Genomic DNA, 25,784 nt, shown 5'->3' with positions numbered 1-25,784 from the left:
AGGGTCGATGTCTCCTTCCCTACTACCAGGCGGTTTCCATTCCAGAGGCAAAAAACATGTGGACATATGCTCCCAGCAGATGAGAAAACAAGTCCCACGAGCAGTAATTACATCATTTTTTATAGTGCTTTTATTAGGATTTTACATTAAACAATAACAGTGGCATGAACAGCCCATGTAACATGCAAGTATGCATCAAAATGCATTGGCGACAGCAGGTTAATGAAGGACATGTGGCATATGATGAGCAAGAGAATAACATGAGAGACATGTCAAGGAGAGCAGCTCGGATAATGCGCCCAGACTAATAATAGTGGGGGCGTGTTCATAAACTGGGGGAGAGAAAGAAAAAAAGAGGGAGAAGGAGGGGGCGAGGCAGGACCAGGGCACGGCTTTGCAGAGATTGCGAATAAGTACAAAGGGTGCGATTTGCAGAAAGAGGCAATTTCGTCAAAGTTGGCATAATGGCAGGAGGGGTCCCCTGGTGCGACAGGGAGGCAGCAAGTCGAATATTGTCTGGAATGAGCAAAGGGTGAAAGGAAACAGAAGGGTAGCAGCTAAGGCAATGGGCCCGAGGAGACAGCAAGCTGGGGTTCACAGGAGTAGGTCATCATTTCGTATTAATTGGAGAAAGTGGTCCAGGAGGGTGTCCCAAGCAAGGGAAATGGGTCGTTTGTGTAGATGACGGACCTCCTCAGAGCACAGGGACTCCCCTCACCCCACCCCCAGTGCTGTAGCGCCCTATACCAAGCCTCGGGTACAGGGGCCTGACTCGATCCCCAAGTGGGAATTACATCATGAAGTTATACTCTTCGTCGTTGAGGTAAAGCAGTTTGAGACCTGTTTGCAACACCGTTAAAACAGGAAGTACCAGTACTTCACCAGCAGGCAGTGGAAATTCATTGTGGATGGAAGACACATTTTCGATCTCAGTGTAAAACACCTTTGTTTACGCCTTCCCACTGCTTCCCCTCATCCTGATAGTGGTTAGAAAAGCCACTCCATACTTCAAACATCACTTGAGTTCATTTGTAGTCATTCAGTAGCACTCTGCTAATTGCTTTGCTAAAAGATGCTATTATTTGCAAGTGTTGCACCATTTTATTAAGCTTTATCAGGCATTGGAATGTTTAGCCGCATAAGATACTGGTTGTGTTTTTTTTAAATAGTGGTTTGATAGTAGCTACGTTTTCATGGCTAAGTAAATGCTTCTGTCCTGTTGTTAGACATGCTTTAAGGGAATCCTGGAACATTGTTTCTGGTTCAGCCAAACCACTTGTGGCACTAAATGCTGTTCTAATGTTAACAATATGCATTTTTGCTGCAAAGTGACATCTTTGGTGACACCAACACTGTGTGACCAAAACGTCTTGAACATAAAAAAAGCCTTTAACTATTTTACTTTTAGGTCTGGTCTTTGAGGCAGCTTTTGCTGTTTCACCAGATTATTGTCGTCAAGAGGCAACATCCATTGTTCTATTGAATTGTTATTCGCATTTTGGTCTTTTGCTTCCACCCACTACACCATACATCATAGGCCTGTGGATTCTGCCCACTTTAGCCATTGGCTCCCATCCCTTTGAGTGAGTGCACAAAGCTTGTGTACATTATTCAAATCCACTTGAAAATAGTTCTCATCTCTTCTGTGACAAAGTTCTTTCAAAGTGTGCTTTTTTAATTTTATTTTTTATATAATATGTTTTTTAAATGTCTATCATGCCTGCGTTTCAGCTGTTCAGTTCGATAGGAATTTATTTCCTGTCTCCTTTTCAGAGTTGCTGTTGTAACGTGTTTAAGTGACATTGTAGCTGGCTGCAGTTTGAGTCCATGGTTGAATGATGATTTATTCTTGTTGCTTTCACAAAAAACAATAAAAAACTGCATGCCTTTTCTGGAAGGCTTATTTTTAACATTGTCATAGCCACATTTATGATTTTTTTTTAAGTTTGACATTTTTATTACATGCATTCGGTGGCCGCGTATAGTCGGCAGCCGTTTTTTCTTTTTATTTATATTGTGTATATACTTGTAATAAAAACAATGTTAAAAATAATAATTAATAAATAACCATAGCAGAAGCATGACAATGCCAGGCCTATTACTTTCTCAATGCTTGTTTAATACTTGGTCATGAGGCACCAAATGTGATATTTCTTATTGGAACCTCTTTACTACAATAATATATCACATTGCCATGGCGATTCCTTCTGCTCAATGACAAGTTATTAAACATGTGTAATTGGTGCTTCTTATGGAAGCCAGAAAGATAGATGTGGGTGGATTTTTATGCCCAGGAATAGCCTAATTAAATAGTCTTAACATACTAGGGAATTAAAGGACATCTACCACCTTTTGTGAAGCTGTTTAAGGTAGACGATTCTTGTGCCTTGGGTACCAAAGGCTGCACTTAATGCAACACTTTGTTCGAGGCATGTGTGGCTGTAGATATACATGATTTGCATACTGCTTGTTTTTTTCATCTAATAGCACAAGTTTTTCTCTGAAGCCTGTTTGAGATACTACTCTCTGCCCATCTCAAGAGCATTAATGGCTGCTAGCATCCCTGCTCAACTGACAGTTGCTTCCAGGACTGGTCTTGCAGTTACCTGACGAGTGCCAAAGAACAAACCTGACATTTTTCTTGTTAGGGTAGCCATGTGGCTTCTTGATTTGAGACCTCTGAAATCCTGCAAAATAAGAGCATTGTAGCAGTAGTGCAAGCTGTCCAAGTCGTTAGGAAATTGACGAGTCTCAGTCTCAACCCAGTGGGCCTCTTAAAGAGACCAACGAAAGAGGGCATTGAAGCCGATAGCTGTGGTCTTGAAGCACTGTGACCTATGCTGCTCAACTATGTGGATTGGAATTTTTTTTGGTTGCAGAGTGTGAAGTCCAATTCATATGATCTTCCCCTTTAGTATCAAGGACTGCATGAATAAAAAGCTCCCAAAGTCTGAATTTTGTGAAAAAGTCCCTGCAGAAATCTAAATATCATAATTTGTCCCTGCGGGCACTGCCCTGAAAGACAGCAGTGATTACTCTTCTCAGGCTTCAGCAGTGCGTGCTACTGCTTAGAAAATGTTCATCTTGTAAATAATTTTTCCTATGAACTTACACTAAGCTAATTTGAGGCTGTCAAGCCATCTCCAAGCTTCACCTTTGATTTGTGTTTGTAGGGGAGTACTGCTCTCCCAGAAACCCACATAGTAGATCTGGTGGTTGCATACTCTGCTGCGCCCTCTGGAGATGGCTTCTCTTGATTGGATTTTTCTCCATCTCTCCACTGCTTCAGTAGTTGCTCCTGTCAGGCTGACCTCAGGTTGAGAAATTTGATTTTTATATTGTTAGACCTGGCACCATTGGCGTGGGTCTCCCTTCCGTTTTTGTTCACTGTTGCCTCCTGTGTTTTGGCTATGTTTTTGCTGGTCTAGATGCTTTGGGCACTTTGCCACTGCTATTCAGTGCCAAAGTGCAAGTGCTCCCTATTGTAAAGTGTTGTATTGGAATAGTGACTCTATGATTTGCTTATTTGATTTACTTGTCAGACCCTAGTACAGTGCGCCATGTGTGCCCAGGGCCTGTAAATCAAATGCTGCTGGTGGGCTTGCAGCACTGATTGTGCCACCCACAGAAGCAGCTTGTAAAGTATGGCTCAGACCTGCCATTGCAGAGCCTGTGTGCAGTCTGGTACTGCCATGTTGACTTGGCAAGTGCACACACCTGCCAGTCCCTAAACCTTCCATTTTCTACATGTTGGTCACCTCTAAGGTAGGCCCAGGATACCCCAATGGGCAGGGTGCATTGTATGTGAAAGGTAGGACATGCCCTGATGTGTGTTGCCTGTCCTGATAGTGAATTACAGCCAATTTATTTTATCACTATAGCAAGGCTATCTGTTCCCATAGGCCAGAATGGGCAGTTTGATTATAACATCCGATAATCATAACTGACCCTAGGAACAAGATAGGAAAATAAAGTTTAGTATGCCTGAACTCAGCATGTTAAAATACATATTTTAGTGTGGGTGATTTTTACATTCTGTGTTTGAAAATGCTACTTTTAGAAAGTAGGTATTTTCTTGCCTAACCATCCAGCATGCCTCTGCTAGGTTTGTGTATTCCACGTCTGGTTTGTGAGTGACAGGGGGCTGGAGAGGGCTTTGGCTCCAGCAGTCTGATGGGTCAGGGCTGGGATGAATAGGACCTGCATTGAATAGAGAGTGGGGGGCAGAGATTTCCTTTCAGCTACCTGGGCCAGGTCTGCTTTCAACAATGCTGTTTCCACCTCCTGCCAGGAAGCTCCACAGAACTGTTTTTTGCTGGGCACAGACACCATCTGCCTTCAGAGGACAAAGGATTTTGCAGTGTAAATATTGGGGCCCAGACCCTAGAACTTTAGATCACTTCTGGGAATCAAGACAAACCTTTGCCAAGGAGAAGAACCAGGAAAGCTGAAGGAGGGGACTACCCCTGTGCTGTGCTATTTCTGGGGTTGGCCTGCAGTGGTTACTTTATTTGCCAAGGAAAGGAGAAGATTACTTTTGTGAACTTTTCATCATCTTGAAGAAGAATCTCCAAGGGCTTGAAGTGTGCTTACCTCCTGCCTGAATTCCCAGGGATACAAGACTACACCACCAGCTCCCCTGAATTCCCTTGCTGGGAATTCTACCTGCAGAAAGGTACCTACTGTTGTTTAGGCCCTCTGAGAAGACTGCGTGTCGCTGGAAGCGCGACGCAACGAGGAGAAGCGTGTCGCCGCCGCAGCAGTTGCCGTTGCATCGCCGAAGAAGCGTGTCTCATCACCGGAGATGCGTGTCGTCGCCACAGAGGTCGCCGTCGCATCACCAGAGAAGCGTCTCGCAGGGCCTGTTGCAGCTCAGAAGTTACCGTGTTTGCCGCACGGCCGTCGGGCGTGCCCGCATCGCATCCAACGTTGTCGCATCGCATCAAGGATGCCATTTTGTCGCATCGCACCGGATCGTCGCATCGCATCGAGGCGCCATCTTGTCGCATCGTCACCGGGCCACAGTAAGAAACGACGCATCAACTCCCCACACAGTAAGGAACCGACGCATCCACTCCCCTGAGTGTAAGGAACGGAACATCAACTTCCCTGCGACCCTTTTGTTTGCATTGCGTGATGCATCTAAGGTACTTTGAGAGAAAAGTGTTGCATTTACCATCTACATTGAACTAAGCTATTTTCTACCATTTTAAAGACTTGTTTTTGATTACAGTATTGTGGATTTTTGTTGTTTGGTCTTGTGTTAAGTCCAGTAAAGATTACTTATTTTTCTTAACTGGTGTGGTGTCCATTTGTAGTGTTTTCACTGTATTACAGTATGTGTTCACAAATGCTTTACACACTGTCTCTGAGATAAGCCTGCCTGCTTGTGACAAGCTACCAAGGGGGTGGGCAGGGGTTATTTAGGAGTGTAGCCCCCTTACCCTGACTAGAAGCAAGGGTCCCTATTTGGACAAAGGTACCTACCTCTGCCAACTAGAGACCCCCAATTCTAACATATATTAACTGCAACCTGCTATCACTGATGTTAACTGTACCCCAAGTCCTCTGGTAACTTATTTTTTCACTATGTCAAATCTCCATCCTTGCGTCATTAGGCTGATATTGTCCACTCGTTCTCGGTGATGGACCTACTACAACAACCTGAAGAGGCGCTCTTTCCTAGACTAGTTCAACTGTGATAAGCATCATAATGAGTTTTAGTGGATTTTCTTAAAATCTTGCTAATATATTTTTTATCAACTTCAGTTTTTTCTTTTTGTTTTTATATCTGAATGCTTTGTCTTCTGATTGTCCGTTGCCGCATCTTCAGTATCATTGATAAAAGTCAAGCTTTGAGCTTGACCTTCACTACATAAGCTGAAACTAAGGAACTACAAGAAGGTTATTGGCATTCATGCCATTGTTAGTGACTGCATGATAGAGGGTGTTGTGAGAGCAGATTCTGCCATTTTGCTTGTGAATTCCACACACTTTGTGTGGCAAAGAAAAGTAGCATTTTATGGACTTTAGTGGGAACAAACTGTCTAACTCAGCAGTCATTTCATCTTTCTAAACAACAAAAAAAGTAAAAAATCAAAGTTGCACATAGATTAGCTTGTTCTGAAAGCATTTTATCCTCAGTTGTTTAGATCTTATTTTTATATTTTCAAGCAATTACTTTGAATATTTCAGCTGTGAAAGTGTTAGATTATATTTCTATTATAAGACTCGTGCATTGACTTCTCATAACATGCAGCACAAAATATTGTCTTGTTTTAGCCATTGAACGTTGGCTCATACCGTTGTGAATCACTGGTTGTTTAGTTTGCAAGCCTTACACCTCAGAAGAGTGATATACTTTAGTTCTGCTATACGACATTATTATGTTGTATACCTTATAACAACAAGAGTTTTAGAATTTTGTTTTGATGTGTGTACAGCAGTCACTTAACTTAAAATCATGCCACTTATGTACACTCATGAAGTTGACTGGTAATGTATGGTACAAGTTAGTTGGGGAAGTTTTCTCGGGTGTCGTTCATTGTTGATATCATGAATTATAACATAATGTATCTCTATAGAAGAGTAGTGTGTAAACAGCAGCAGCGCTGATATAATTAGCCTAAGAGCATGTATCGATTTAATTTTATTGAGCATGGATCTATGTGTGTATTCATTCATCATTTCTAGATGTAATAGCTACCTGTAGTATTTGTTGCCGTTTATAGATTGGAGAAGCAAAATAAGGTGAGGTTGAGATCTAGTAAAATGAAGCCAACCTGACTTTCCCCTTCTGAAAATAGGGTCCGTCTTCTTTACTAAGGAAAGCAACCTCATGATAAGATTCTTTCAAAGCCCTTGATGGGTGGATCATGTCCTGTGATTAAGGATTTCAGAGATCTGAAGTAAGAATTCAAGACGATTGTTCCCCTTAGAGTGAAAATATGCATGTAGCCATATGAGGACCCAATATCTCTAGAAAAGGGAAGCAGTTATAGCACCCTTATTATAGTGGAGATTTGATGAAACTTGTGGACTCTTGAAGGCACTTAGTCATTGGAGGTTCGAATAATCTTCAGTCAAGACAAAGTGAATTTAATATATGGCCGTTATAACTAAAGGTGATTTATTATTTTGTTTTTGCCATTTTTAGAGTATGAATCTAACTGCTTGATGAACAGAGTGCATTAAAAAAACGGAGGAAATACATAATGTCAGTCAGGTGATAACGAGCCCTGTTTGAAGAAGTAAATCATTAAATGATCTGAAAAAAGTTTGTTTCAAGAGCCATACGAAAGGCCTTCTGGTTAGTAGAGAGGTGGACATCATCAGGATTTTGGGGGTGTGAGGAGAATTTCTAGTGTGAGATGAGATTTACTGGTGTTGAAGAATCCACCATTAGTTGAGTTTATCTTTGAGGTAAGATGGTTGGCCAAGTTGTGGGTCTGTGTAGGACACAAGAGAGATTTTAAATTATCAGTGCATCCTTGGTAAGTCAATCCGGCTTAGCAGGAAAGAACCTATGCTGTCCAGTGTTGTAGCTCAGGTAATTATACTGGTTGCTCCATGGTGAACTGTTTTGGTTGGAGTAACTTAAGACTAACAAACACATTTAAGGATAGCATATTCTTTCCTAATGTGCAAGAGCTCCAGGGCCATTGTTTTTTATTTTTTTTAAATTAATTTTATTCATACATTGTATACAAGGTCAAATTCACATACATTACGAAAACATGGTAGAACAGACAACCCGTGGCTATATATTACAATTAATCATTTGCCCTCAGTTACAGTCTTCTTCATTTTGGTAAATTGCTGCACAATCATTATATACGTACAGTACTACTTTTCTGCATTTCCAGATGACGTTTCTTTTTCAGTGGACCGCAAATATTGCAATAAGGGCTCCCAAATGTCTTTGGGTCTCGAGGGGGCCGGCAATTCCTCTGCATACAGTTATAGATTTTCCCTACAGTACAAATGGTCCTTCGCACAAAAGGCAGCTGTGCGTCCGATAAGGAGCGTGAGATCGCTCCACCTTGATATTCGTTACTTAAGTGGTTGTAGGGCAAAACCTTAATTATCTGGACTGCAATCAAATGGATTAAATCAGCAGAGAATTTTTTTGCACAAAATTGGACAAATTGGTGTGCATTATTAGTGTAATCCCCCCCCTTGCATATGAGGAGTATGAGGATGCCAGTCTATATCCGGCCCATTGCATACCTACCCTGGTCTTCGATTGTTTCGTCAGGTGTGCCTCCCGAATGAGGGCGATCTTTATATCATGCCTATCATCCCATCTAAATAGGCTAATACTAGTCTTATTTTTTTAGGGGAATTTAGCCCACGAACATTCCACGTCATGCATGTGATTGTTTTAGTATCTTGTACTGTCATGTAGCCTTATTGATCGACATATGTGTTGCATCTGAGGATTGAGGCAAAACATAGATAGTTAGTTTTAATTGTGAATTGCATTTAGCCACGTAAAACAGTCCCATAAATCCCGATCTCCCAGTACCACCCCCCGCCCACTTCAGCACCCCCAACTTGGTAAAGCCATCCCAAAAGTTCGAAAACAAATCCCAGATGCAAATCATATCTGTAGGTAACTGTGGCGGACACCCATGCGGGAACGCTGGAGCACATTTAACCTCCCAGATGAGAAGGGAGGGGGCCAAACAATAGAGATAGGTTTCCCAAAATTATTGATTTTCGAGCTAGAGAAGGGTAGAGGCTAGCATTCTTTTTGGGCAGTAGCATTATATCATATTTGGGAAGCAATAAGCTGAACAGCCAGTCTGAATAATATACAGGAGTGCCACATTTCAAATCCCCCATTCATCTAGCCTGAAAAAACAAACGCGTAATAGGAAACCAGAAACATCCCCCTGCACAGTCTTGGTGCACAGCTGACACATCCATATTCAAGGTTCTGTGGTTATCACTCTTCTTCACCTACAGCGCAGCCATCTTGCCGTGTGCTCTCTAGCGCCCAGAAGCTCCAGGGTCATTGTTATCACACATTTTAAATGCGACATTGGCATTTCCTTTCTTGAGGGTTTTGCATATTAGGATGCCTTTTAGGACCTATGAGATCTCCACTTTAGAGCTCCCTTTCTCCAGAGCTTGGATATTTACTTTATATTGTGAACATACTGATTTAATTTCCACAAAAAGTAAGCACCTAGTTCGGGTATTCAATTGTATTGAAAATGAAATATATTTTTCAATATACATGTAGTTGCTTTATTGTTCGTTGTTAGGTTCCACAAGGCGGGTAAACCCAGCAAACATATTCTACCCAGAATGATCAAACCAGTTATTGATAATGAAAGCACAGTTTGTAATAATGGGAAAATTAGCTGCATTTGTCTTTTTTTAGATTTTGGTGTTTCACTTGATATTATCTCTGACATTTGTCTCATGTAATGCAGTGTGCATTGCATTTCACCCTACATTGCATTTACTGCCCCGTTCTTGATCAAAATAATGCTTTCTTTTCCCTTTCAGGTATAACATAGAGCCCAGCTTGTACTCTCCATTTTTCTCACTTGGAGCTTGTATGGAAGGACTCAATTTGCTGTTCAGCCAGTTGTTAGGTGTCGCCTTGTATGCTGAACAACCTGAGAATGGAGAGGTCTGGTCTGAGGATGTTCGCAAGTTGGTGAGTAGCATATTAATGCCACTGTGTATGTGCATACCCTACTAACAAAGCGACCAGATGTGTTCATCTGTAAGCAATTGCTTATATGATTGGACAGGAAATAGAACCATTCACCAAAAAACAGAGGCTTGTAACGGTGATGTATTGTCCTCATGATATTTTTTTGCCAATAATTGATTTGACAACAAAGTAACCCAATAGAACAATGCCAGCAACATTAGTTCTCCTTGTGAAGTTTTTGTAATTAATTAGTCCCTATAAATACACTGGCAACAGAATTCATAAGCAAAGAACACATCTGTGATGGCTTTTAAATGTGGTTTCTACCAGTCTGTTACAGGGAATTGACTTCATTCCTCCAGTAAAGTGGGCTAACGTGGTATAGGCGCATGTTACGAAACAAATACAATCTTGTGGATCCACATTATGACAGTAGCAGATATGGAAAAAAAGTTAATTGTATGTAGACAATAAATCAGAAGGCACAATGCAAGTACACCAGATGCAAAGAAACGTATCTGAACCACAAATTCCAAATATAACTATGCAATGGTTGGCAGACCTGCGCTACAAGAGTAAGAATATCTGAGCATACGTTGTGTTTTTTTCCCAAAGTCAACCACTCACCCCTCGCTAATCCTAGGGAACGATAATTGCCTCTGTGAGGGTTGAAGTTACCGTGAAGGTGATAATAGTCTATGGAAAGGTATATTTCAACTGGCCCCGCGGCTTCAGGAGGTGTATAGGGAGGCCAAGACGAGGGGTAGGCTGCCCCACTCTATGTGTGAGGCCCTGATGATCCCACTACTGAAGCCGGGAAGGGAAGGAAAGGACCCCGCTTCTTATAGGCCGCTGTCGATGCTGACGACGGACTATAAAATACTGAGCACCATTCTGGCGACCAGGTTGCTGAGGCACATGCCGAGACTGGTTCACAGGGACCAGTCGGGGTTCATCCCCGCGAGGAGCACCACTGCTAACATCCGACGCCTTGTCCGTCTGATGGGGGACCCGCAGGAGAACGCACGAACGCCACTCGTCTTATCCGTACATATAGAGAAGGCTTTCGATAGCCTGGAGTGGGGTTACCTGTACAAAGCCATGCGGTGTTTCGGCCTCGGGGAGGGATACATCGGTTGGACGAAGGTCCTATACGCCTCGGCGGTGGCGAGGGTGCGGGTGGGACCCCTGGTATCGCGCCAGTACTGCGTGGGTCGGGGCACCAGGCAGGGATGCTCGCTTTCCCCACTTCTATTTGCACTGGCAGTGGAGCCCCTCGCAGCGGAGGCCAGAACAGGCTGTTACTACAGGGGGTTGGACTATAGAGGGGCCCCGCAACTCATCTCATTATACGCGGACGATTTGCTCCTGTTCTTGGAGAATGCGGCGGAGGCACTGGACAGAGCGGAGCGGCTTCCTGCGCGATTTGGCAGGCTATCTGGACTGCGGGTGAACTGGGCCAAGACCTGTTTGTTCCCGTTGCGACAAGGCGAGCCGCGGCCGGCGGTCCGGCCATTGCTTCATTGGGAACCTGATTGCCTCAAATACCTCGGAGTACATATATACCACACTGCCGCGGATATGCTGGAAGGCAACGTGGGGCGCTGTATCCGAGCACTGAAGGGCAGCATGTCCTTCTGGTCCACACTCCCGCTCTCGGTAACGGGGCGTATCTCGCTGCTGAAAATGATTGCATTGCCGCGCCTTCTGTATTATTTCCGCACGCTACCAGTGTGGATACCGGGCTCTGTTTTTCGTCAGCTGCGATCATTATTAGTCTCTATCTTATGGAGCACAGGACGGCGCAGAGTTGCGATGGCGACTCTGACCCGGCCAAAAGACGAGGGGGGCCTGGCGGTGCCTGACTTTGAGCTTTATTATCTGGCAGCGCAGTTGCAGATCTTTACGCAAGAAGTGGCACGGGTGTACCGGGGGCCGGAGCAGGACAGGGAGGGGGGCACCCCCAGACATGTACTGGCGTATATCACGCTACAGCAGAGGCTGGTTATCAGAGACTTATCCCTGGAGGAGCAGATGTTCCGGCAATGCTGGAATCGGTCGCAGCATCGGGCTGGGGTGCGGTGACCGTATGCGGCGGAGATCCCGCTGGGAATGGTAACGGCACTTCCGCACGGCGGAGACTGGTCGGGATTGCAGGTATGGGAGGAGGCGGGCCTCCAAATGTTGGGTGACTTATATGAAGAGGGAGCGCTGATCCCTTACCAAACGCTGCAGGAGCGATTCGATCTCCCGAGAGGAGACTACCTGATGCATGCGGCGGTGACGAGGGCGATGCAGGCGCATTGGGGAGAGGGGCTCTTGGAACCCGCTACATCCGCAGCCTGCCAGTACACCATGATGTCTGCTGGCACTTATAAGGCGGTGACGTGTTTGTACTCCAGGATGTCGCGCGAAACCCTGCGGCCGCTGGCGGCGCTAAAGGCAAAATGGGAGCTGGAAATACAAACTGAGATCCCTGACACTACGTGGGCGGGACTAGTGCGGAGGGCTAGGAAAAGCACCAGGAACGCGCGCTTTCAGCTGATACATTTTTATATCCTCCACAGGGCCTACCTTACACCGAGTAAACTTGGGAAGTATTTCGGGGTGGCAGATGCGGCGTGCCCTAGGTGTGGAACGGTGGGAGCGGAGCTCGGGCATATGTTGTGGGACTGCCCTCACCTGCGAGAATACTGGAGGGCGGTAGGCGAAACACTGGCTGAGGTGACGGACAGGGACTTGCAATACACCAAGGCGGTTTGTGTCCTACACTGGTTTCCTCACACACCCAAAAACAAGAATACCAGTAAATTTATCGACATGGGCCTCCTTCTGGCCAAAAGGGAGGTGACGAGACTCTGGAAGTCGAAGGCGGGTCCCACACACGAGAGGTGGGCCAAGGAGCTACAGAAATGGGCGGCGAGTGAAAGCACGCTTAGATACCAACTAGCGACTCGCAGGGCCGATGACAGGGCGCTTGCGGCGGCCACAGCATGGGAGGGGTTGGTGCAGGCCCTGCGCAATAACGTGATGGAGGAGGACGAGACGCCATCTGAGCCCGAGGGGGTCCCCCCGGAGCATTCCACCCACACAAACACAGTGAATGGTTAAGTACTTCCGAAATGTACCCCAGACTAAATACTAAGGCCGGGAGCAGTCGCAGTCGCGGGCGGGGGCACGGGTGGCGGGGAGGGAGGGAGGGGGATAGGGGATAGGGATGGGGGAGGGGCAGTGTTGAAGTGGGGGACGGGGGGGAGGAAAACTCTAAAGCGGAACGCAGACACCCTACCATGTTAGCGGCAAAAGTACAGTTCACAATATAGTTCAGTATTATGGTACCCTGAATGTCGCTGCCCGGCCTCCGGGATGTGGGCTCATGAGCTGTGTACGGCTGTCTAAATGCCCACGAGAAATAGGGCGCTGGTAAAAGCGATGCAGGAAAAGTAAGAATGTACGCTGCTGATAATACTGTTCTGCAATAAAAACGGTTTTATAAAAAAAAAATGGAAAGGTATATTTTTTTTGTAGCAGACCAAAAAAAATGCAATTGTCGTAGACTGTCTAAAAATATGCGGACACATTTTCACTTATATTTGCTTCAAATACATAATGTATCAGTTTAAGGCATCATATGTTTTGCTGTCACACACAAAATATATATGTTTAATATTAAAGAAGGCATATACATTGCTGGACAGTCCATTTAATGGCTCTAGTACGGTTCTATTATTGATTGAGATCAGTTAGAAAAATCTGCAGTTCCCCGTGCCATGGCTTTCTTCACCCACTGTCACCATGTGGATTGCCCCTGCCCTCCTCTCTTGTCAGTTTTGGTATATTTTGCTGTAGGGCTCTGGGTGTAAGCCTTGCATGTCTGGGTCACTGATAGTTTGCCCCAGCAGACCCTCTTTGTCTTCCATCTGTGAATTGTAATCCAGGATGTTCCTCTGTATTTAAGGCCACTAATTGGCATAGTATCCTTTCGGGAACCTTTTGGCATTCGTGCTGAGCAAGGGTAAACGTATTCTAGATGAGACACTTGATTTCATAGTAAAGAACTGTTTATAAAAGTTACATTTTTAAGGTTTGGAAATGAGTTCACTTTCTGTTTGTGATGCGAGAGGACATACTGTTCACTGACCCTCACCGGTCATAAGCGAAAGGTGCTTGTAATCCCATGGAAGTTACCTGGCTGTCTACCGATTTCTCACTTGGGGTATGAAAGATGATTTCAGCTTGATCCAGCTGTTGTGGTTGTGGAAAAGGTATACCAGGCCCCAACGTGGGTCCAAGCCCTCATCCACTTGAGAAACTCTGTTGACCTGTGCGGTTTGGCCATTCGTCTCGTCTTGGCACTTCGGTCCAGAGCAAACATTAGACAATGAATACGTCTAACCAGATAATCAGAAAGTGTAAACTTGCCACTTTTTATTGGCTTGAGGCAGTATATTTAGTCTCAGCCCGCTCTGGTTATTCCATGGGGATGCTCAGGGGAACTAAACCTAGCTCTTCCAGTGGGTGCATTCTTGCCTGCCTGAGCAGGCCATCACACTCCAGACTCCCTTCTGTTTCCCTGTGGAGTCCCTGATCTATAGCGTCTCTTTGAACTGCAGCAGCATCTAGTCGTTTCTAATGATGTTTTCAAAACACCATTGATTAAAGAACCCCCTTCCCCTGTATCCCCTCCCTGAAGGCTTGATTCCATGGAGGAAGCATCACTGTTGTCCTTGATTGCCACAGGCAATAAATACCCATCTTTGTTTCAGATTTCTTTCTGGGTTCCTTCAGCACCAGGGGGAAGGCCAGGGAAGCTCTTAATTTGTGTATCCTTAAGGCCCATTCTCCTTTCTATTGGCACTTCAAAACCTTCTGTTTTGTATTCTTGCAATGCTCAGAACATCACCTGGATTGCAAACTCTTTCTTTTCAGCATCAGTCATGAGGAACTGTTGGCCCTCTAAAACTCTCCCTTCCTCTCACTCTCATATCCGCAAGTCTACATCCTATGACTCTGGCCTTTTGGTATTCTTCACCGAGCCTTGCAATACACAGAACACATTTGACACTTATGTGAATACTAAGTCAGACTAATCCCTTGCCCCCTCCACACACTCCCTAATAAAACTGCTTTTTCTCGGCCTCTTCCTTAGTATACCAAGGGTTTATCTCCCTTCTCACCCTTGGAAACTAAAGTAACCTCTGTCCACATTGGACGACATCCCCGAGACTTTTCTGTATTTTAGAGCCATTTATGTAATTTATTCCAGTTTTCCTTGGCCCCACTCTTTCTGTTGCTGGGGGCTCAACCGACTTTCCTTGTGTTAAAATGTGCTCTTTCATAATCAAAAAAATTCCCCTCTGTTTGAGGCTTGAAGCTCCGCTGCACAGAATGTGAGGCTTGAAGATCCCCGGCACAGAATGTTAGGCTTGAAGCTCCGTAGCACAGAATGTGAGGCTTGAAGCTCCCCCGCCATAGAATGTGAGGATTGAAGCTCCCCAGCACAGAATGTGAGGCTTGAATCTCCGTGGCACAGAATGTGAGGCTTGAAACTCCGTGGCACAGAATGTGAGGCTTGAATCTCCGTGGCACAGAATGTGAGGCTTGAAGCTCCCCCGCCATAGAATGTGAGGCTTGAATCTCCGTGGCACAGAATGTGAGGCTTGAAACTCTGTGGCACAGAATGTGAGGCTTGAAGCTCCACGGCACAGAATGTGATGCTTGAAGCTCCCAGGCACAGAATGTGAGGCTTGAAGCTCCCAGGCACAGAATGCGAGGCTTGAAGCTCCCAGGTGCAGAATGTGAGGCTTGAAGCTCCCCCTCCACAGCACAGAATGTGAGGCTTGAATCTCCGTGGCACAGAATGTGAGGCTTGAAACTCCGTGGCACAGAATGTGAGGCTTGAAGCTCCACGGCACAGAATGTGAGGCTTGAACCTACCCCGCCACAGAATGTGATGCTTGAAGCTCCCAGGCACAGAATGTGAGGCTTGAAGCTCCCAGGCACAGAATGCGAGGCTTGAAGCTCCCAGGTGCAGAATGTGAGGCTTGAAGCTCCCCCTCCACAGCACAGAATGTGAGGCTTGAAGCTCTCAGGCACAGAATGTGAGGCTTGAAGCTCCCCCCACGGCTCAGAATAAGAAGCTTGGAGCTCCTCAGCACAGAATGTGAGGCTTGAAGCTCCCCCTCCGCTGCACAGAATGTGAGGCTTGAAGCTCCCAGGCACAGAATGTGAGGCTTGAAGCTCCTCCTCCACGGCACAAAATGTGAGGCTTGCAGCTCCACTGCACAGAATGTGAGGCTTGAAGCTTCCCCTCCATGGCACAGAATGTGAGGCTCTAAGCTCCCAGACACAGAATGTGAGGCTTGAAGCTTCCACTCCACGGCACAGAATGTGAGGCTTGAAGCTCCCCGGCACAGAATGTGAGGCTTGAATCTCTTTTGCACAGAATGTGAGGCTTGAAGCTCTTTGGCACAGAATGTGGCGCTTGAAGCTCCCCCTCCACGGCACAGAATGTGAGCCTTGCAGCTCCCCCGCACGGAATGTGAGGCTTGAAACTCCCACTCCACTACACAGAATGTGAAGCTTGAAGCTCCCCGACACAGAATGTGAGGCTTGAAGCTCTTTCACACAGATTGTGAGGCTTTAAGCTCTTTCGCACAGAATGTGAGGCTTGAAGCTCTTTCACACAGAATGTGAGGCTTGAAGCTCTGTGACACAGAATGTGAGGCTTGAAGCTCTTTGGCACAGAATGTGATGCTTGAAGCTCCCCCTCCACCGCACAGAATGTGAGGCTTGAAGCTCCCCCGCACAGAATGTGAGGCTTGTAGCTCCCTGAAACAGAATGTGAGGCTTGTAGCTCCCTGGCACAGAATGTGAGGCTTGTAGCTCCCTGGCACAGAATGTGAGGCTTGAAGCTCCTCGGCACAGAATGTGAGGCTTGAAGCTCCATGGCACAGAATGCGAGGCTTGAAGCTCACTGGCACAGAATGTGAGGCTTGAAGCTCCCAGGCACAGAATGTGAGGCTTGAAGCTCCCCCTCCAAGGCACAGAATGTGAGGCTTGAAGCTCCCAGGCACGGAACGTGACACTTGCAGCTCCCCGGCACAGAATGTGAGTGTCACTTAAACAGCCTAGCAAGGAAATCCATGGGCACTTGCAGCACCCATGGAAAGCCATGCTTACTTGAAGGATACTGATATGGAAAGGGAGGTTCACGTAAAGGCATGAAATGTAAGGGTTGCTTGAAACACCCTGCTGGGAAAGTTAGGGTCATGTGAAATACATGTAAGGAAGGTCATTGAAGCATCTGGCACAGAATGTGTCTGTCGCTTGACGAATATCACAAGACAAAGTAAGCATCCTTTGGTGCAATCGCATTACAGATCGTTAGGATAATTTTAAACAGACTCTCGTGGAAAGGGAGGGATGCTTGAGCATCCTGACTCCCAAAATGAACACCCGTTGAAGCATCCTGGCACTAAAAGAGCAGGACTTATGAAATGTCCTGGAACAAAAAGTTCAATGGAGACACTTACTACAATTCTTTAGACAGTGGCCTAATGATTCGGATCAGTATTTTTCACAAGCATTCCCCCGTAGCGATATTGGAAAAGCCATCATTACATGTGACTGTCACCTGTGTCTTTAACCATTCCAAACATTTCCATTTCATGTGAAAATTCAGGTCCTCTTTGCCTGTTCCTTTAATTGGCATTGAACTGAAAGCGGAATGTATTAGCAGTCTGTTATGTTGGCTGAGAACAGCAGTCTTCACTAACTGTAGGGCTGGGAATATCTTTTTCATCGGAAATCTGGAAGCAAAAGACGAAGTAACATTTTTCACCACAAATTAAATATTTACATTAATGTTGGTACTTTACAGCAACTTTGGATGTGAGCATAGATTGAGAATTGGAGGCAGCACCTCTTCTGCAAGTAAACACCAGCCAGACAGTACTTCAAAATCAGTTCAAGTAAACACCAAACACACTCTACTGCAACTGCTATACAAGTAAACACCCACTCCGCACTAGTTTAAATTATGTGTAAGTAAAAAGCAACAAGACACTACAGGATGTTAACTATGCTGACATTCTGTTATAAGAGGGAGACACGCTGTCGATTCACTAGTCACTGAGGTTCTACTAAACCATCATCATGTGTACCGTAAAGCTTTCATTGCCATTAATTGCCATATTACTGAACTGTTGCCAGTACATGGGCAAGACCATGTGGATCAGACCCATTAAGCCTTGAAAAAGTTTGTGTAATGGAGCGCAACGTGTTGGTAATCTTCTGGGATCAATGTTCGAAAAATAGGGCTGTTTGTTGGCACCATTGTATGGAACTTTTAAAATAATAACCACCAATCATTTTTGTAGTCCTGAAACCAATGTGAATGAATGCTTTGATCATTTTTCGGTGTGCTACCCTGTTAAGCCACTAGGCCTTGTATGAACTGCCAGCTTTTGAAGGTTCTTTGTGTGACCTAATACACATCCATTTCATACTGCACACGTGTCCATAGGCTTGAGTGGGATGCACATGATGTTACGGGAAGGGACATACGGAACACCTCTGTTAGTGTCATATTTGCTAGGCAACAGATACAACTAGTCATATGACCCGTGACCTAGCTGGTAGGTCGCTCCCCCACCACACAGCTCGGCCTGTGTGTCCTGCCGCTGCTGTAGAAGTTGAGGCCCTCCTCCACCCGCAGGCTACCACCTGCGCCTCATCCCTGGTGGCCAGTGGTAGGCCTTAGGTTTGTATCTCTGTCGCTGTCTGTCTCCCCTGTACTGCCTGCATTTTTATCTGTGCCCGTTTTGCTTGCCTCTGCTCCCCTCGTTGCCCATTCATTCCATGCCCTCTTACCTTCTGTTTCCCCCTTGCTGCCCCTGATTTGTGCCAGTTTTTGCCTTCTGTTTCCCCCTCGCTGCCTCTGATTGTGCCCGTGTTGCCTTCTGTTTCCCCCTCACTGCCCCTGATTTGTGCCTGTTTTTGCCTTCTGTTTCCCCCTCGCTGCCCCTGATTGTGCCCGGTTGCCTTAAGGTGTCCTCGCCGCTCCCGCCGCTGTCCCCTGCGGCCCCCGCCCCCCTCACTTCCCATTCTCTGCCCCTGCCTCCCGCCTCCCAGCTGCCCCTCCCTCCAACATCCCCATATATGGCGGTCGCTGCGCGGTGAGGAGAGCGACCCTTGACCTTGCTGTCAGGTCGCTCCCCCACTACACAGCTCCGCCTGTGTGTCCTGACGCTGCCGCTGCTGTAGAAGTTGAGGCCCTCTTCCACCCACAGGCTACCACCTGTGCCTCATCCCTGTTGGCCAGTGGTAGGCCTTCGGTTTGTATCTCTGCCGCTGTCTGTCTCCCCTGTACTGCCTGCATTTTTATCTGTGCCCGTTTTGCTTGCCACTGCTCCCCTCGTTGCCCCTTCATTCTGTGCCCTCTTACCTTCTGTTTCCCCCTCGCTGCCCCTGATTGTGCCCGTTTTTGCCTTCTGTTTTCCCCTCGCTGCCCCGGATTTGTGCCCGTTTTGCCTTCTGTTTCCCCCTCGCTGCCCCTGATTGTGCCCGTGTTGCCTTCTGTTTCCCCCTCGCTGCCCCTGATTGTGCCTGTTTTTGCCTTCTGTTTCTCCCTCGCTGCCCCTGATTGTGCCCGGTTGCCTTCAGGTGTCCTCGCTGCTCCCGTTCCCGCCGCTGCGTCCCCTGCGGCCCCGCCCCCCTCACTGCCTATTCACTGCCCCTGCCTCCCAGCTGCTCCTCCCTCCCACATCCCCATATAAGGCGGCTGTCATGCGGTCGCGCGCTGCGTGCGCGCCGAAGGCAAGCCCGTCTGAGCCCGTCCGCGCCTGGAATGTGCCCAGCGCCAGAACCCCTGGTCCCCGCACCCGCCACAACGACCACCACTGCTACGATGCCAGCACACTCCACGCTCTCAACCCCGGACGGACCCACACCTGCTTCAAGGCCGCCCCGAAACGCACACACGGTCCCATCACCTGCCGGAACTGCAGCTACACCAGCCTCAGAGCCGCCGAACAATTTGCCAAGAAAGACCTCAACCACCTCCGTTGCATCCTACTGAACATCCGCTCTGCACGCAAACACGCCGTTGAGCTCTGGGACATGCTAGACACATCATCCCCGTACATCGCCTTCCTAACAGAGACCTGGATGAACGACTCCTCCGCACCCGACATCGCCATAGCCATCCCAGACGGCTACAAGATCACCCGCAGAGACCGCACCAACGGAGCCGGAGGAGGAATCGCCATTGTCCACAAGAACAGCATCAGGGTCTCGTCCAGAACCGACGACACGCTCAGCACCGCCGAACACATGCATTTCCAGATCCACACAGACCCCAACTCCACCCTCAGAGGCACCCTCATCTACAGACCCCCTGACCCCAGTTCAGCGACTCCATCGCCGACTTCATCAGCACGCACACCCTGACCTCCACCAACTACATCCTCCTCGGAGACCTGAACTTTCACCTGGAGAACAACGACGACAGCAACTCGACCCTGATCAATAACCTCGCCAGGGGAGAACCTGGCTTGGCAGTTCGGGCTGGACTGTTCCCATGAGGCACAGGGTCAAGACTGATTTGCATATGGCTAGGTCTAAACTGGGGTGGCATGGTGAGCAAAAGAATGATGGATTGAACCCAGATCTCTTGACTGGGGGTGAATATTTTGATTTGTTTTGCATTCTGTCAATCAATTGTGTGTCTTTTGCTGGCCCTATAAGAAGCCCTGAGGTAACACTGTTGGACCGGTAGGCAATAGTAGTGCTGCGAAATCGGTAGCTCACCTCCTAAATGGCAAAGGTTTGTAAGTATGCAATCCCTGTGTATTATGAATGATTTAAATGTGTCAAAGTTGGAAATGTTGCTTGCAAGGGGTTTACCCATTGCAGAACCTGCCTGTCTAGTACTCTCCATTTGATTATAGTTTGTTTTCTTTCCAAGGCTGTGGTGCATGAAACAGAAGGATTACTAGGATACATCTACTGTGATTTCTTTCATCGAGCAGGAAAACCTAATCAGGTAAGAATTGTATTTTCTGCACTTTATGAACTTAAATAAAAACTATTCCACAGTATAATTATTTTACAAATTAAAATTCCTTTTTGATCGCAGAGAAAGCCTTTGATAGAGTTGACTGGTCTTTCTTATTTGCTTCACTACGCTGGCATGGCTTCGGTCCTCGCTTCATCTCTCTTATTTCCTTGTTATACTCTGCCCCTAAGGCTTCAGTACTGGTTAATGGTCAAGTTTCTTCGTATTTCCCTCTTCAGCGAGGGGTTCGTCAAGGTTGCCCTTTATCTCCCTTGCTTTTTGTTCTTGCCCTTGAGCCCTTTCTGTCTTCTATCCGTAACAATAATGCCATCACTGGTTTTCCCTATGGCGACAATCAATTGAAACTCTCTGCATACGCAGATGATATTCTTCTTTTCATTTCCACTCCAGAAACATCCATTCCCCCACTACTGTCCGAATTCGAGTCTTTCTCACAGGTTTCTGGTTATAAAATCAATTCGGATAAAACTGAAATTCTTCCCCTTACGAAATTTTGCACTCCTCACGCCTTTTCCCCTACTGGCTTTGCTTGGAATGGCTCTAAAATTAAATATTTAGGAGTATGGTTTTCTAACTCTATTTCTTCTTCAATTGCTCTTAATATGTCAGCGGTTTTGTCCCGCATTGAACGATTATTCTCTTCTTGGAATCCCCTTTTCCTTTCTTGGTGGGGGAGATTAGACTCCATCAAAATGATGATAGCCCCCATTTTAATCTACGTTCTGTCTATGCTACCTGTTCATATCCCCGCAATTTATTTTAAGCGTATCGATTCTTGTTTGTCTAGTTTCCTTTGGAACAAGAAAAGATCTAGAATCTCTTTGGCATCGCTCCGTAAATCGAAGGCCAATGGTGGGGTCAACTTCCCAGACTTTCGTCTTTACCATAAATCTTTTTCCCTTCGCCAGGCATCTAGATGGCTTGCTTCTGTCCCTTCTGCTTTTGCTCCCCTTTGGCTTCGCATCGAACATATATTATTGTTACCCTTTTCTTTTGGGGAGGTTATACGCTTCTCTGCCAGGGTCCCGCACTTGGCACTTCCCTTATTTAAGCATACTTCTTCTCTTCTAAAACCACTTTTCAATCCTACGCCTATTACTCGGGAGTCTTTCTTGAATTCCACTGTTTGGCATAATTCCCTTATTCTTATAAAGAATAGACCCATCTTCTGGAAATCTTGGAGATCACTGGGCATCATCTGGGTGAACCAGTTTTTTGAAGGAACATCTCCGTGTTCTTTTCCCCAGTTTCAGATGTCCTTTCACTGTCCTCGTTCCTTTCTGCAGAAGTTTGTTATCTTGATGACGCTTATCCTTGATATTTTTTACTCTCTTCCCCCCTCCCCTTCTTCGCTCTCCCAAGCACCTCTTCTTAAAATTCTTTTAACCCTTCCCAAGGCCTCTCTCATTTATAAATTCTTTTCATCCCCTAATCCAGAGCGCCTTAAATCTAAACTAGAACTTGCTTGGGAGGAGGACTTGGGTTGTGCTTGGTCCGTCGCCTTGTGGGATAAGCTTTGGTCTAGATCTTTGAAAATTTCTCGTTCGGCCTCCCTTACTCAATCTTTATTCTACTTATACCATAGATTATATCTCTCTCCACTCTCTCTAGCCCGTTTTTCCTCCTCTTCTGATTCTAATTGTTGGACTTGTTCTGCCCCTAAGGCTAATCTCTTTCATCTCTTATTCTTATGTCCCTCTGTCTCTCAATTCTGGAACTCTGTTTGGCTCTATATCTCTCGTACTTTCACTCTCCCTTCTCCATACTCAATTTCTACCCTTTTTTTTAGGCAGCTTATCTGAGTCTTTAAGTCTTCCTCTATGTTCTCGAGGTCTTTTTGACCTCATGCTTGCTCTCGCCTTTCAGCACATTTCCTCTAACTGGAAAACCCTGGCAAACCTTTCCACCCGTCACTGGTGGAATTCCTTGTGTCATTTTCACAGACTAGATACTGCTTTTGCTTCCTCCTATAATCCTACACATAATAGGGATCTTTTTTGGCTACCTCTTACCACATACTTAGATCGGATGGTCCCGAGGAAGGTTTCCGCCATCACTTCGGAAAACTTCAAACCACCTTGAGGGAATTACTCCTTCTTCTCCTACTTTAATAATATCTGATTTGTTTATGATTCTATTGGATTTGCTATGTAACATTTTGATTGTTGTTTTGCCTACAGCTTTCATTCCTTACAGCAAGGATTTAGGGTCTTTTATTATATAATATGTTATTGCCGTTTCCCTTTCTCCCTTTTTATTTTCTTGTTCCCCTTTCCCCTTCCTCCCTTCCCATTTTTCCTTAAAACTGTATAAAATGCTTTTGTCTGTTTTTTAATGATATTAGCTTGTTCAATGCCATTTCATTCCATTTACTTGTCTCTTATATTACAGCTGATGTCTATGTATTTATTTCTTCTTGAATAAAGCTTTTCAAACATAAAAAAAAATTCCTTTTTGATCAGTATTTTCCACATATTTAGTTGTTTATAACTTTTCAGCTAATAATCTTACATTTTCCAACACCTCTTGCTCACCTTTTCTTACTTTCAATGCATAAGAACAACAGTTGGCACATGTTCTAAAATGTATGTATGGTTTTAGGACTAATTTATACTTATAGCGAAACAGTTATTATTATGCAGACAGAAGACATGCTGATTGTTGCTTAAAAATCTCTTGGGGGGAAAAACAGTGGGATTCCACTTTTCAGTGGAAAGCTAAGATGTTTTCATGTGACGGAAGCGATCACAATTTGACCCATGCTGGTTTGGCCAGGAAATGTCACCCATCTTAAAACCCCTGCGAGGTGAGAAGCAGAAAAGCTGCAGTGAATGCTCTTGTTGAGAGAGGATTGAGGGAGGAAAAGTACGACTTCCTGCTCCGGCAGGACTCCTACTGTCACAAATCTCGTTATGACATGTGACCCTAGACTCCTAATCCAGAGTGGGGTAACACATGTGTTTTTGTTGTGGTTGTTTAGGTTATGAAAGCCTTACGACTGATAATTTCAATATACTGATGATGTTGACTGAGTGCTTGCACAGATTTTATATATATGTGACTAATCCTTTTACTTGGCATTGGTGTATGTCGGTCAACTCTTTGTTTAGACCTTGTGCAATTTGCATGTTGTTTTCTCATTAACTGATGTATGTATATTTCACATTATCTATTCCCATACATAACGTTGGAAAAGTGAGAGTCAGGCCGGACGTGTTTCACACACTGTGACAGTGTATAAAACCCTCTGCTTTTAGCCTTGTGAACACATGGCCTGTGGTCTCCCTGGCTAGTCTGAGAAAATGTATTGGGGGTTGGGAATTGGGATGCATATCTAGATCACGGTAGAGAATTAAACATAGGCTGCTACAGGCCTCTCTTAAAATTGTAGGCATATTCAGTCCTTAATAGGCACCTGTGCTAACTTTATTGCTATCAAAATTGGCCATCATTTTCTATCATTTTGCTAGTGTGTCGTAAAAAATGTTTAACTTTATGATTGTTGTATTTCTTAACTTTTCATTCTTTAAGGTCGGGGTGCACCTTACAAATAACCCTGCAAGACGCCTGAAGCAGTCTTAATACTGACCCATCTCCCTGGCTTTGCCCCCAGAGAGTAAGGGAGACCCTGTCTGGTTTCACCATTGTGAATGTGTGTAATGTCCAACAGGGTATCGTTTTTTAGGTCTCGCTTGCGTTGCAGCCGAAGCGCTCGCCAACGAGAGCTATTGTTGCCGTGATGCCTCTCAAGGGAGACAGACCGGGGCACGCGCAGCGATCGGGGTCTGTGGACGCGCTTCTGAGACGCGCTTGCGCAGACGCACACGCACACACACAGACACATGCGCGCGCGCACACACCCCGCCGCTGCCGACCCCCTCATCGCATCCGCAGCTACCTAACGTGCGCGCACACACCTCACCACCGAGATGGCTCTCAAGGGAGACAGACCGAAGCCGCACTCTTCAAAATTTACAGATTATATTGGCATTGTCAGCAAATCGCAGCTTGCGGGTGAATGATAGGGTATGGTGGGGGGATTAGTCCCTGCACTATGTGGTGCACAATGGAGATTAGTAAATTATATAACGATGGTGTGGGTATAGGATGGCTATGGGTACACACCCTTTAAAATTAGTGTTACGTACAGTACGATTCCATGTGCACACCCTCTTATTATTATGGTGAAACTACACTGCACACCCTTTATTTTCATGTACGAATAGACATGCGCACAACCTATATTATGTATGCTGGTACTATATGTTCATCTTAAAAATAATAGTTCAAAATGCACAAAAGAAATGCACTGATGCTTATTCTTCCAGCTGAGGAGGCAAAATCATGATGCAACGGCAGGCTCTTGCAACACGCATGGAACAGACCGGGGCACGCGTAGCGATCGGGGTCTGTGGACGCGCTTCTGAGACGCGCTTGCGCAGACGCACACACACACACAGGCACACGCGCGCGCACACACCCCGCCGCTGCCGACCCCCTCATCGCATCCGCGGCTACCTAACGCGCGCGCACACACCTCGCCACCGAGGTGGCTCTCAAGGGAGACAGACTGAAGCCGCACTGTTCGAAATTTACAGATTATATTGGCATTGTCAGCAAATGGCAGCTTGCGGGTGAACGATAGGGTATGGTGGGGGGATTAGTCTCTGCACTATGTGGTGCACAATGGAGATTAGTAAATTATATAACGATGGTGTGGGTATAGGATGGCTATGGGTACACACCCTTTAAAATTAGTGTTACGTACAGTACGATTGCATGTGCACACCCTCTTATTATTATGGTGAAACTACACTGCACACCCTTTATTTTCATGTACGAATAGACATGCGCACAACCTATATTATGTATGCTGGTACTATATGTTCATCTTAAAAATAATAGTTCAAAATGCACAAAAGAAATGCACTGATGCTTATTCTTCCAGCTGAGGAGGCAAAATCATGATGCAACGGCAGGCTCTTGCAACACGCATGGAACAGACCGGGGCACGCGTAGCGATCGGGGTCT

The 25,784-nt window shown here is 45.9% G+C and overlaps 1 protein-coding gene across 1 annotated transcript in view; it reads left to right on the top strand.

Moving 5' to 3' along the window:
- MIPEP (mitochondrial intermediate peptidase) overlaps positions 1 to 25,784 on the top strand; it is a 596,799-nt gene that overhangs the window by 192,739 nt on the left and 378,276 nt on the right. The window contains exons 11-12 of the mRNA XM_085621596.1: positions 9,520 to 9,673; positions 20,643 to 20,720. Of these exons, the coding sequence (XP_085477722.1) occupies positions 9,520 to 9,673; positions 20,643 to 20,720 (232 nt within the window). The remainder of the gene's footprint in view (positions 1 to 9,519; positions 9,674 to 20,642; positions 20,721 to 25,784) is intronic.

The sequence above is a fragment of the Triturus cristatus genome, chromosome 8 (assembly GCF_964204655.1).
Source record: "Triturus cristatus chromosome 8, aTriCri1.1, whole genome shotgun sequence".
In the NCBI taxonomy this organism is placed as follows: domain Eukaryota; kingdom Metazoa; phylum Chordata; class Amphibia; order Caudata; family Salamandridae; genus Triturus; species Triturus cristatus.
Note: the sequence above shows the minus strand (reverse complement) of the source record. Positions and strands in the feature narration are given on the sequence as shown.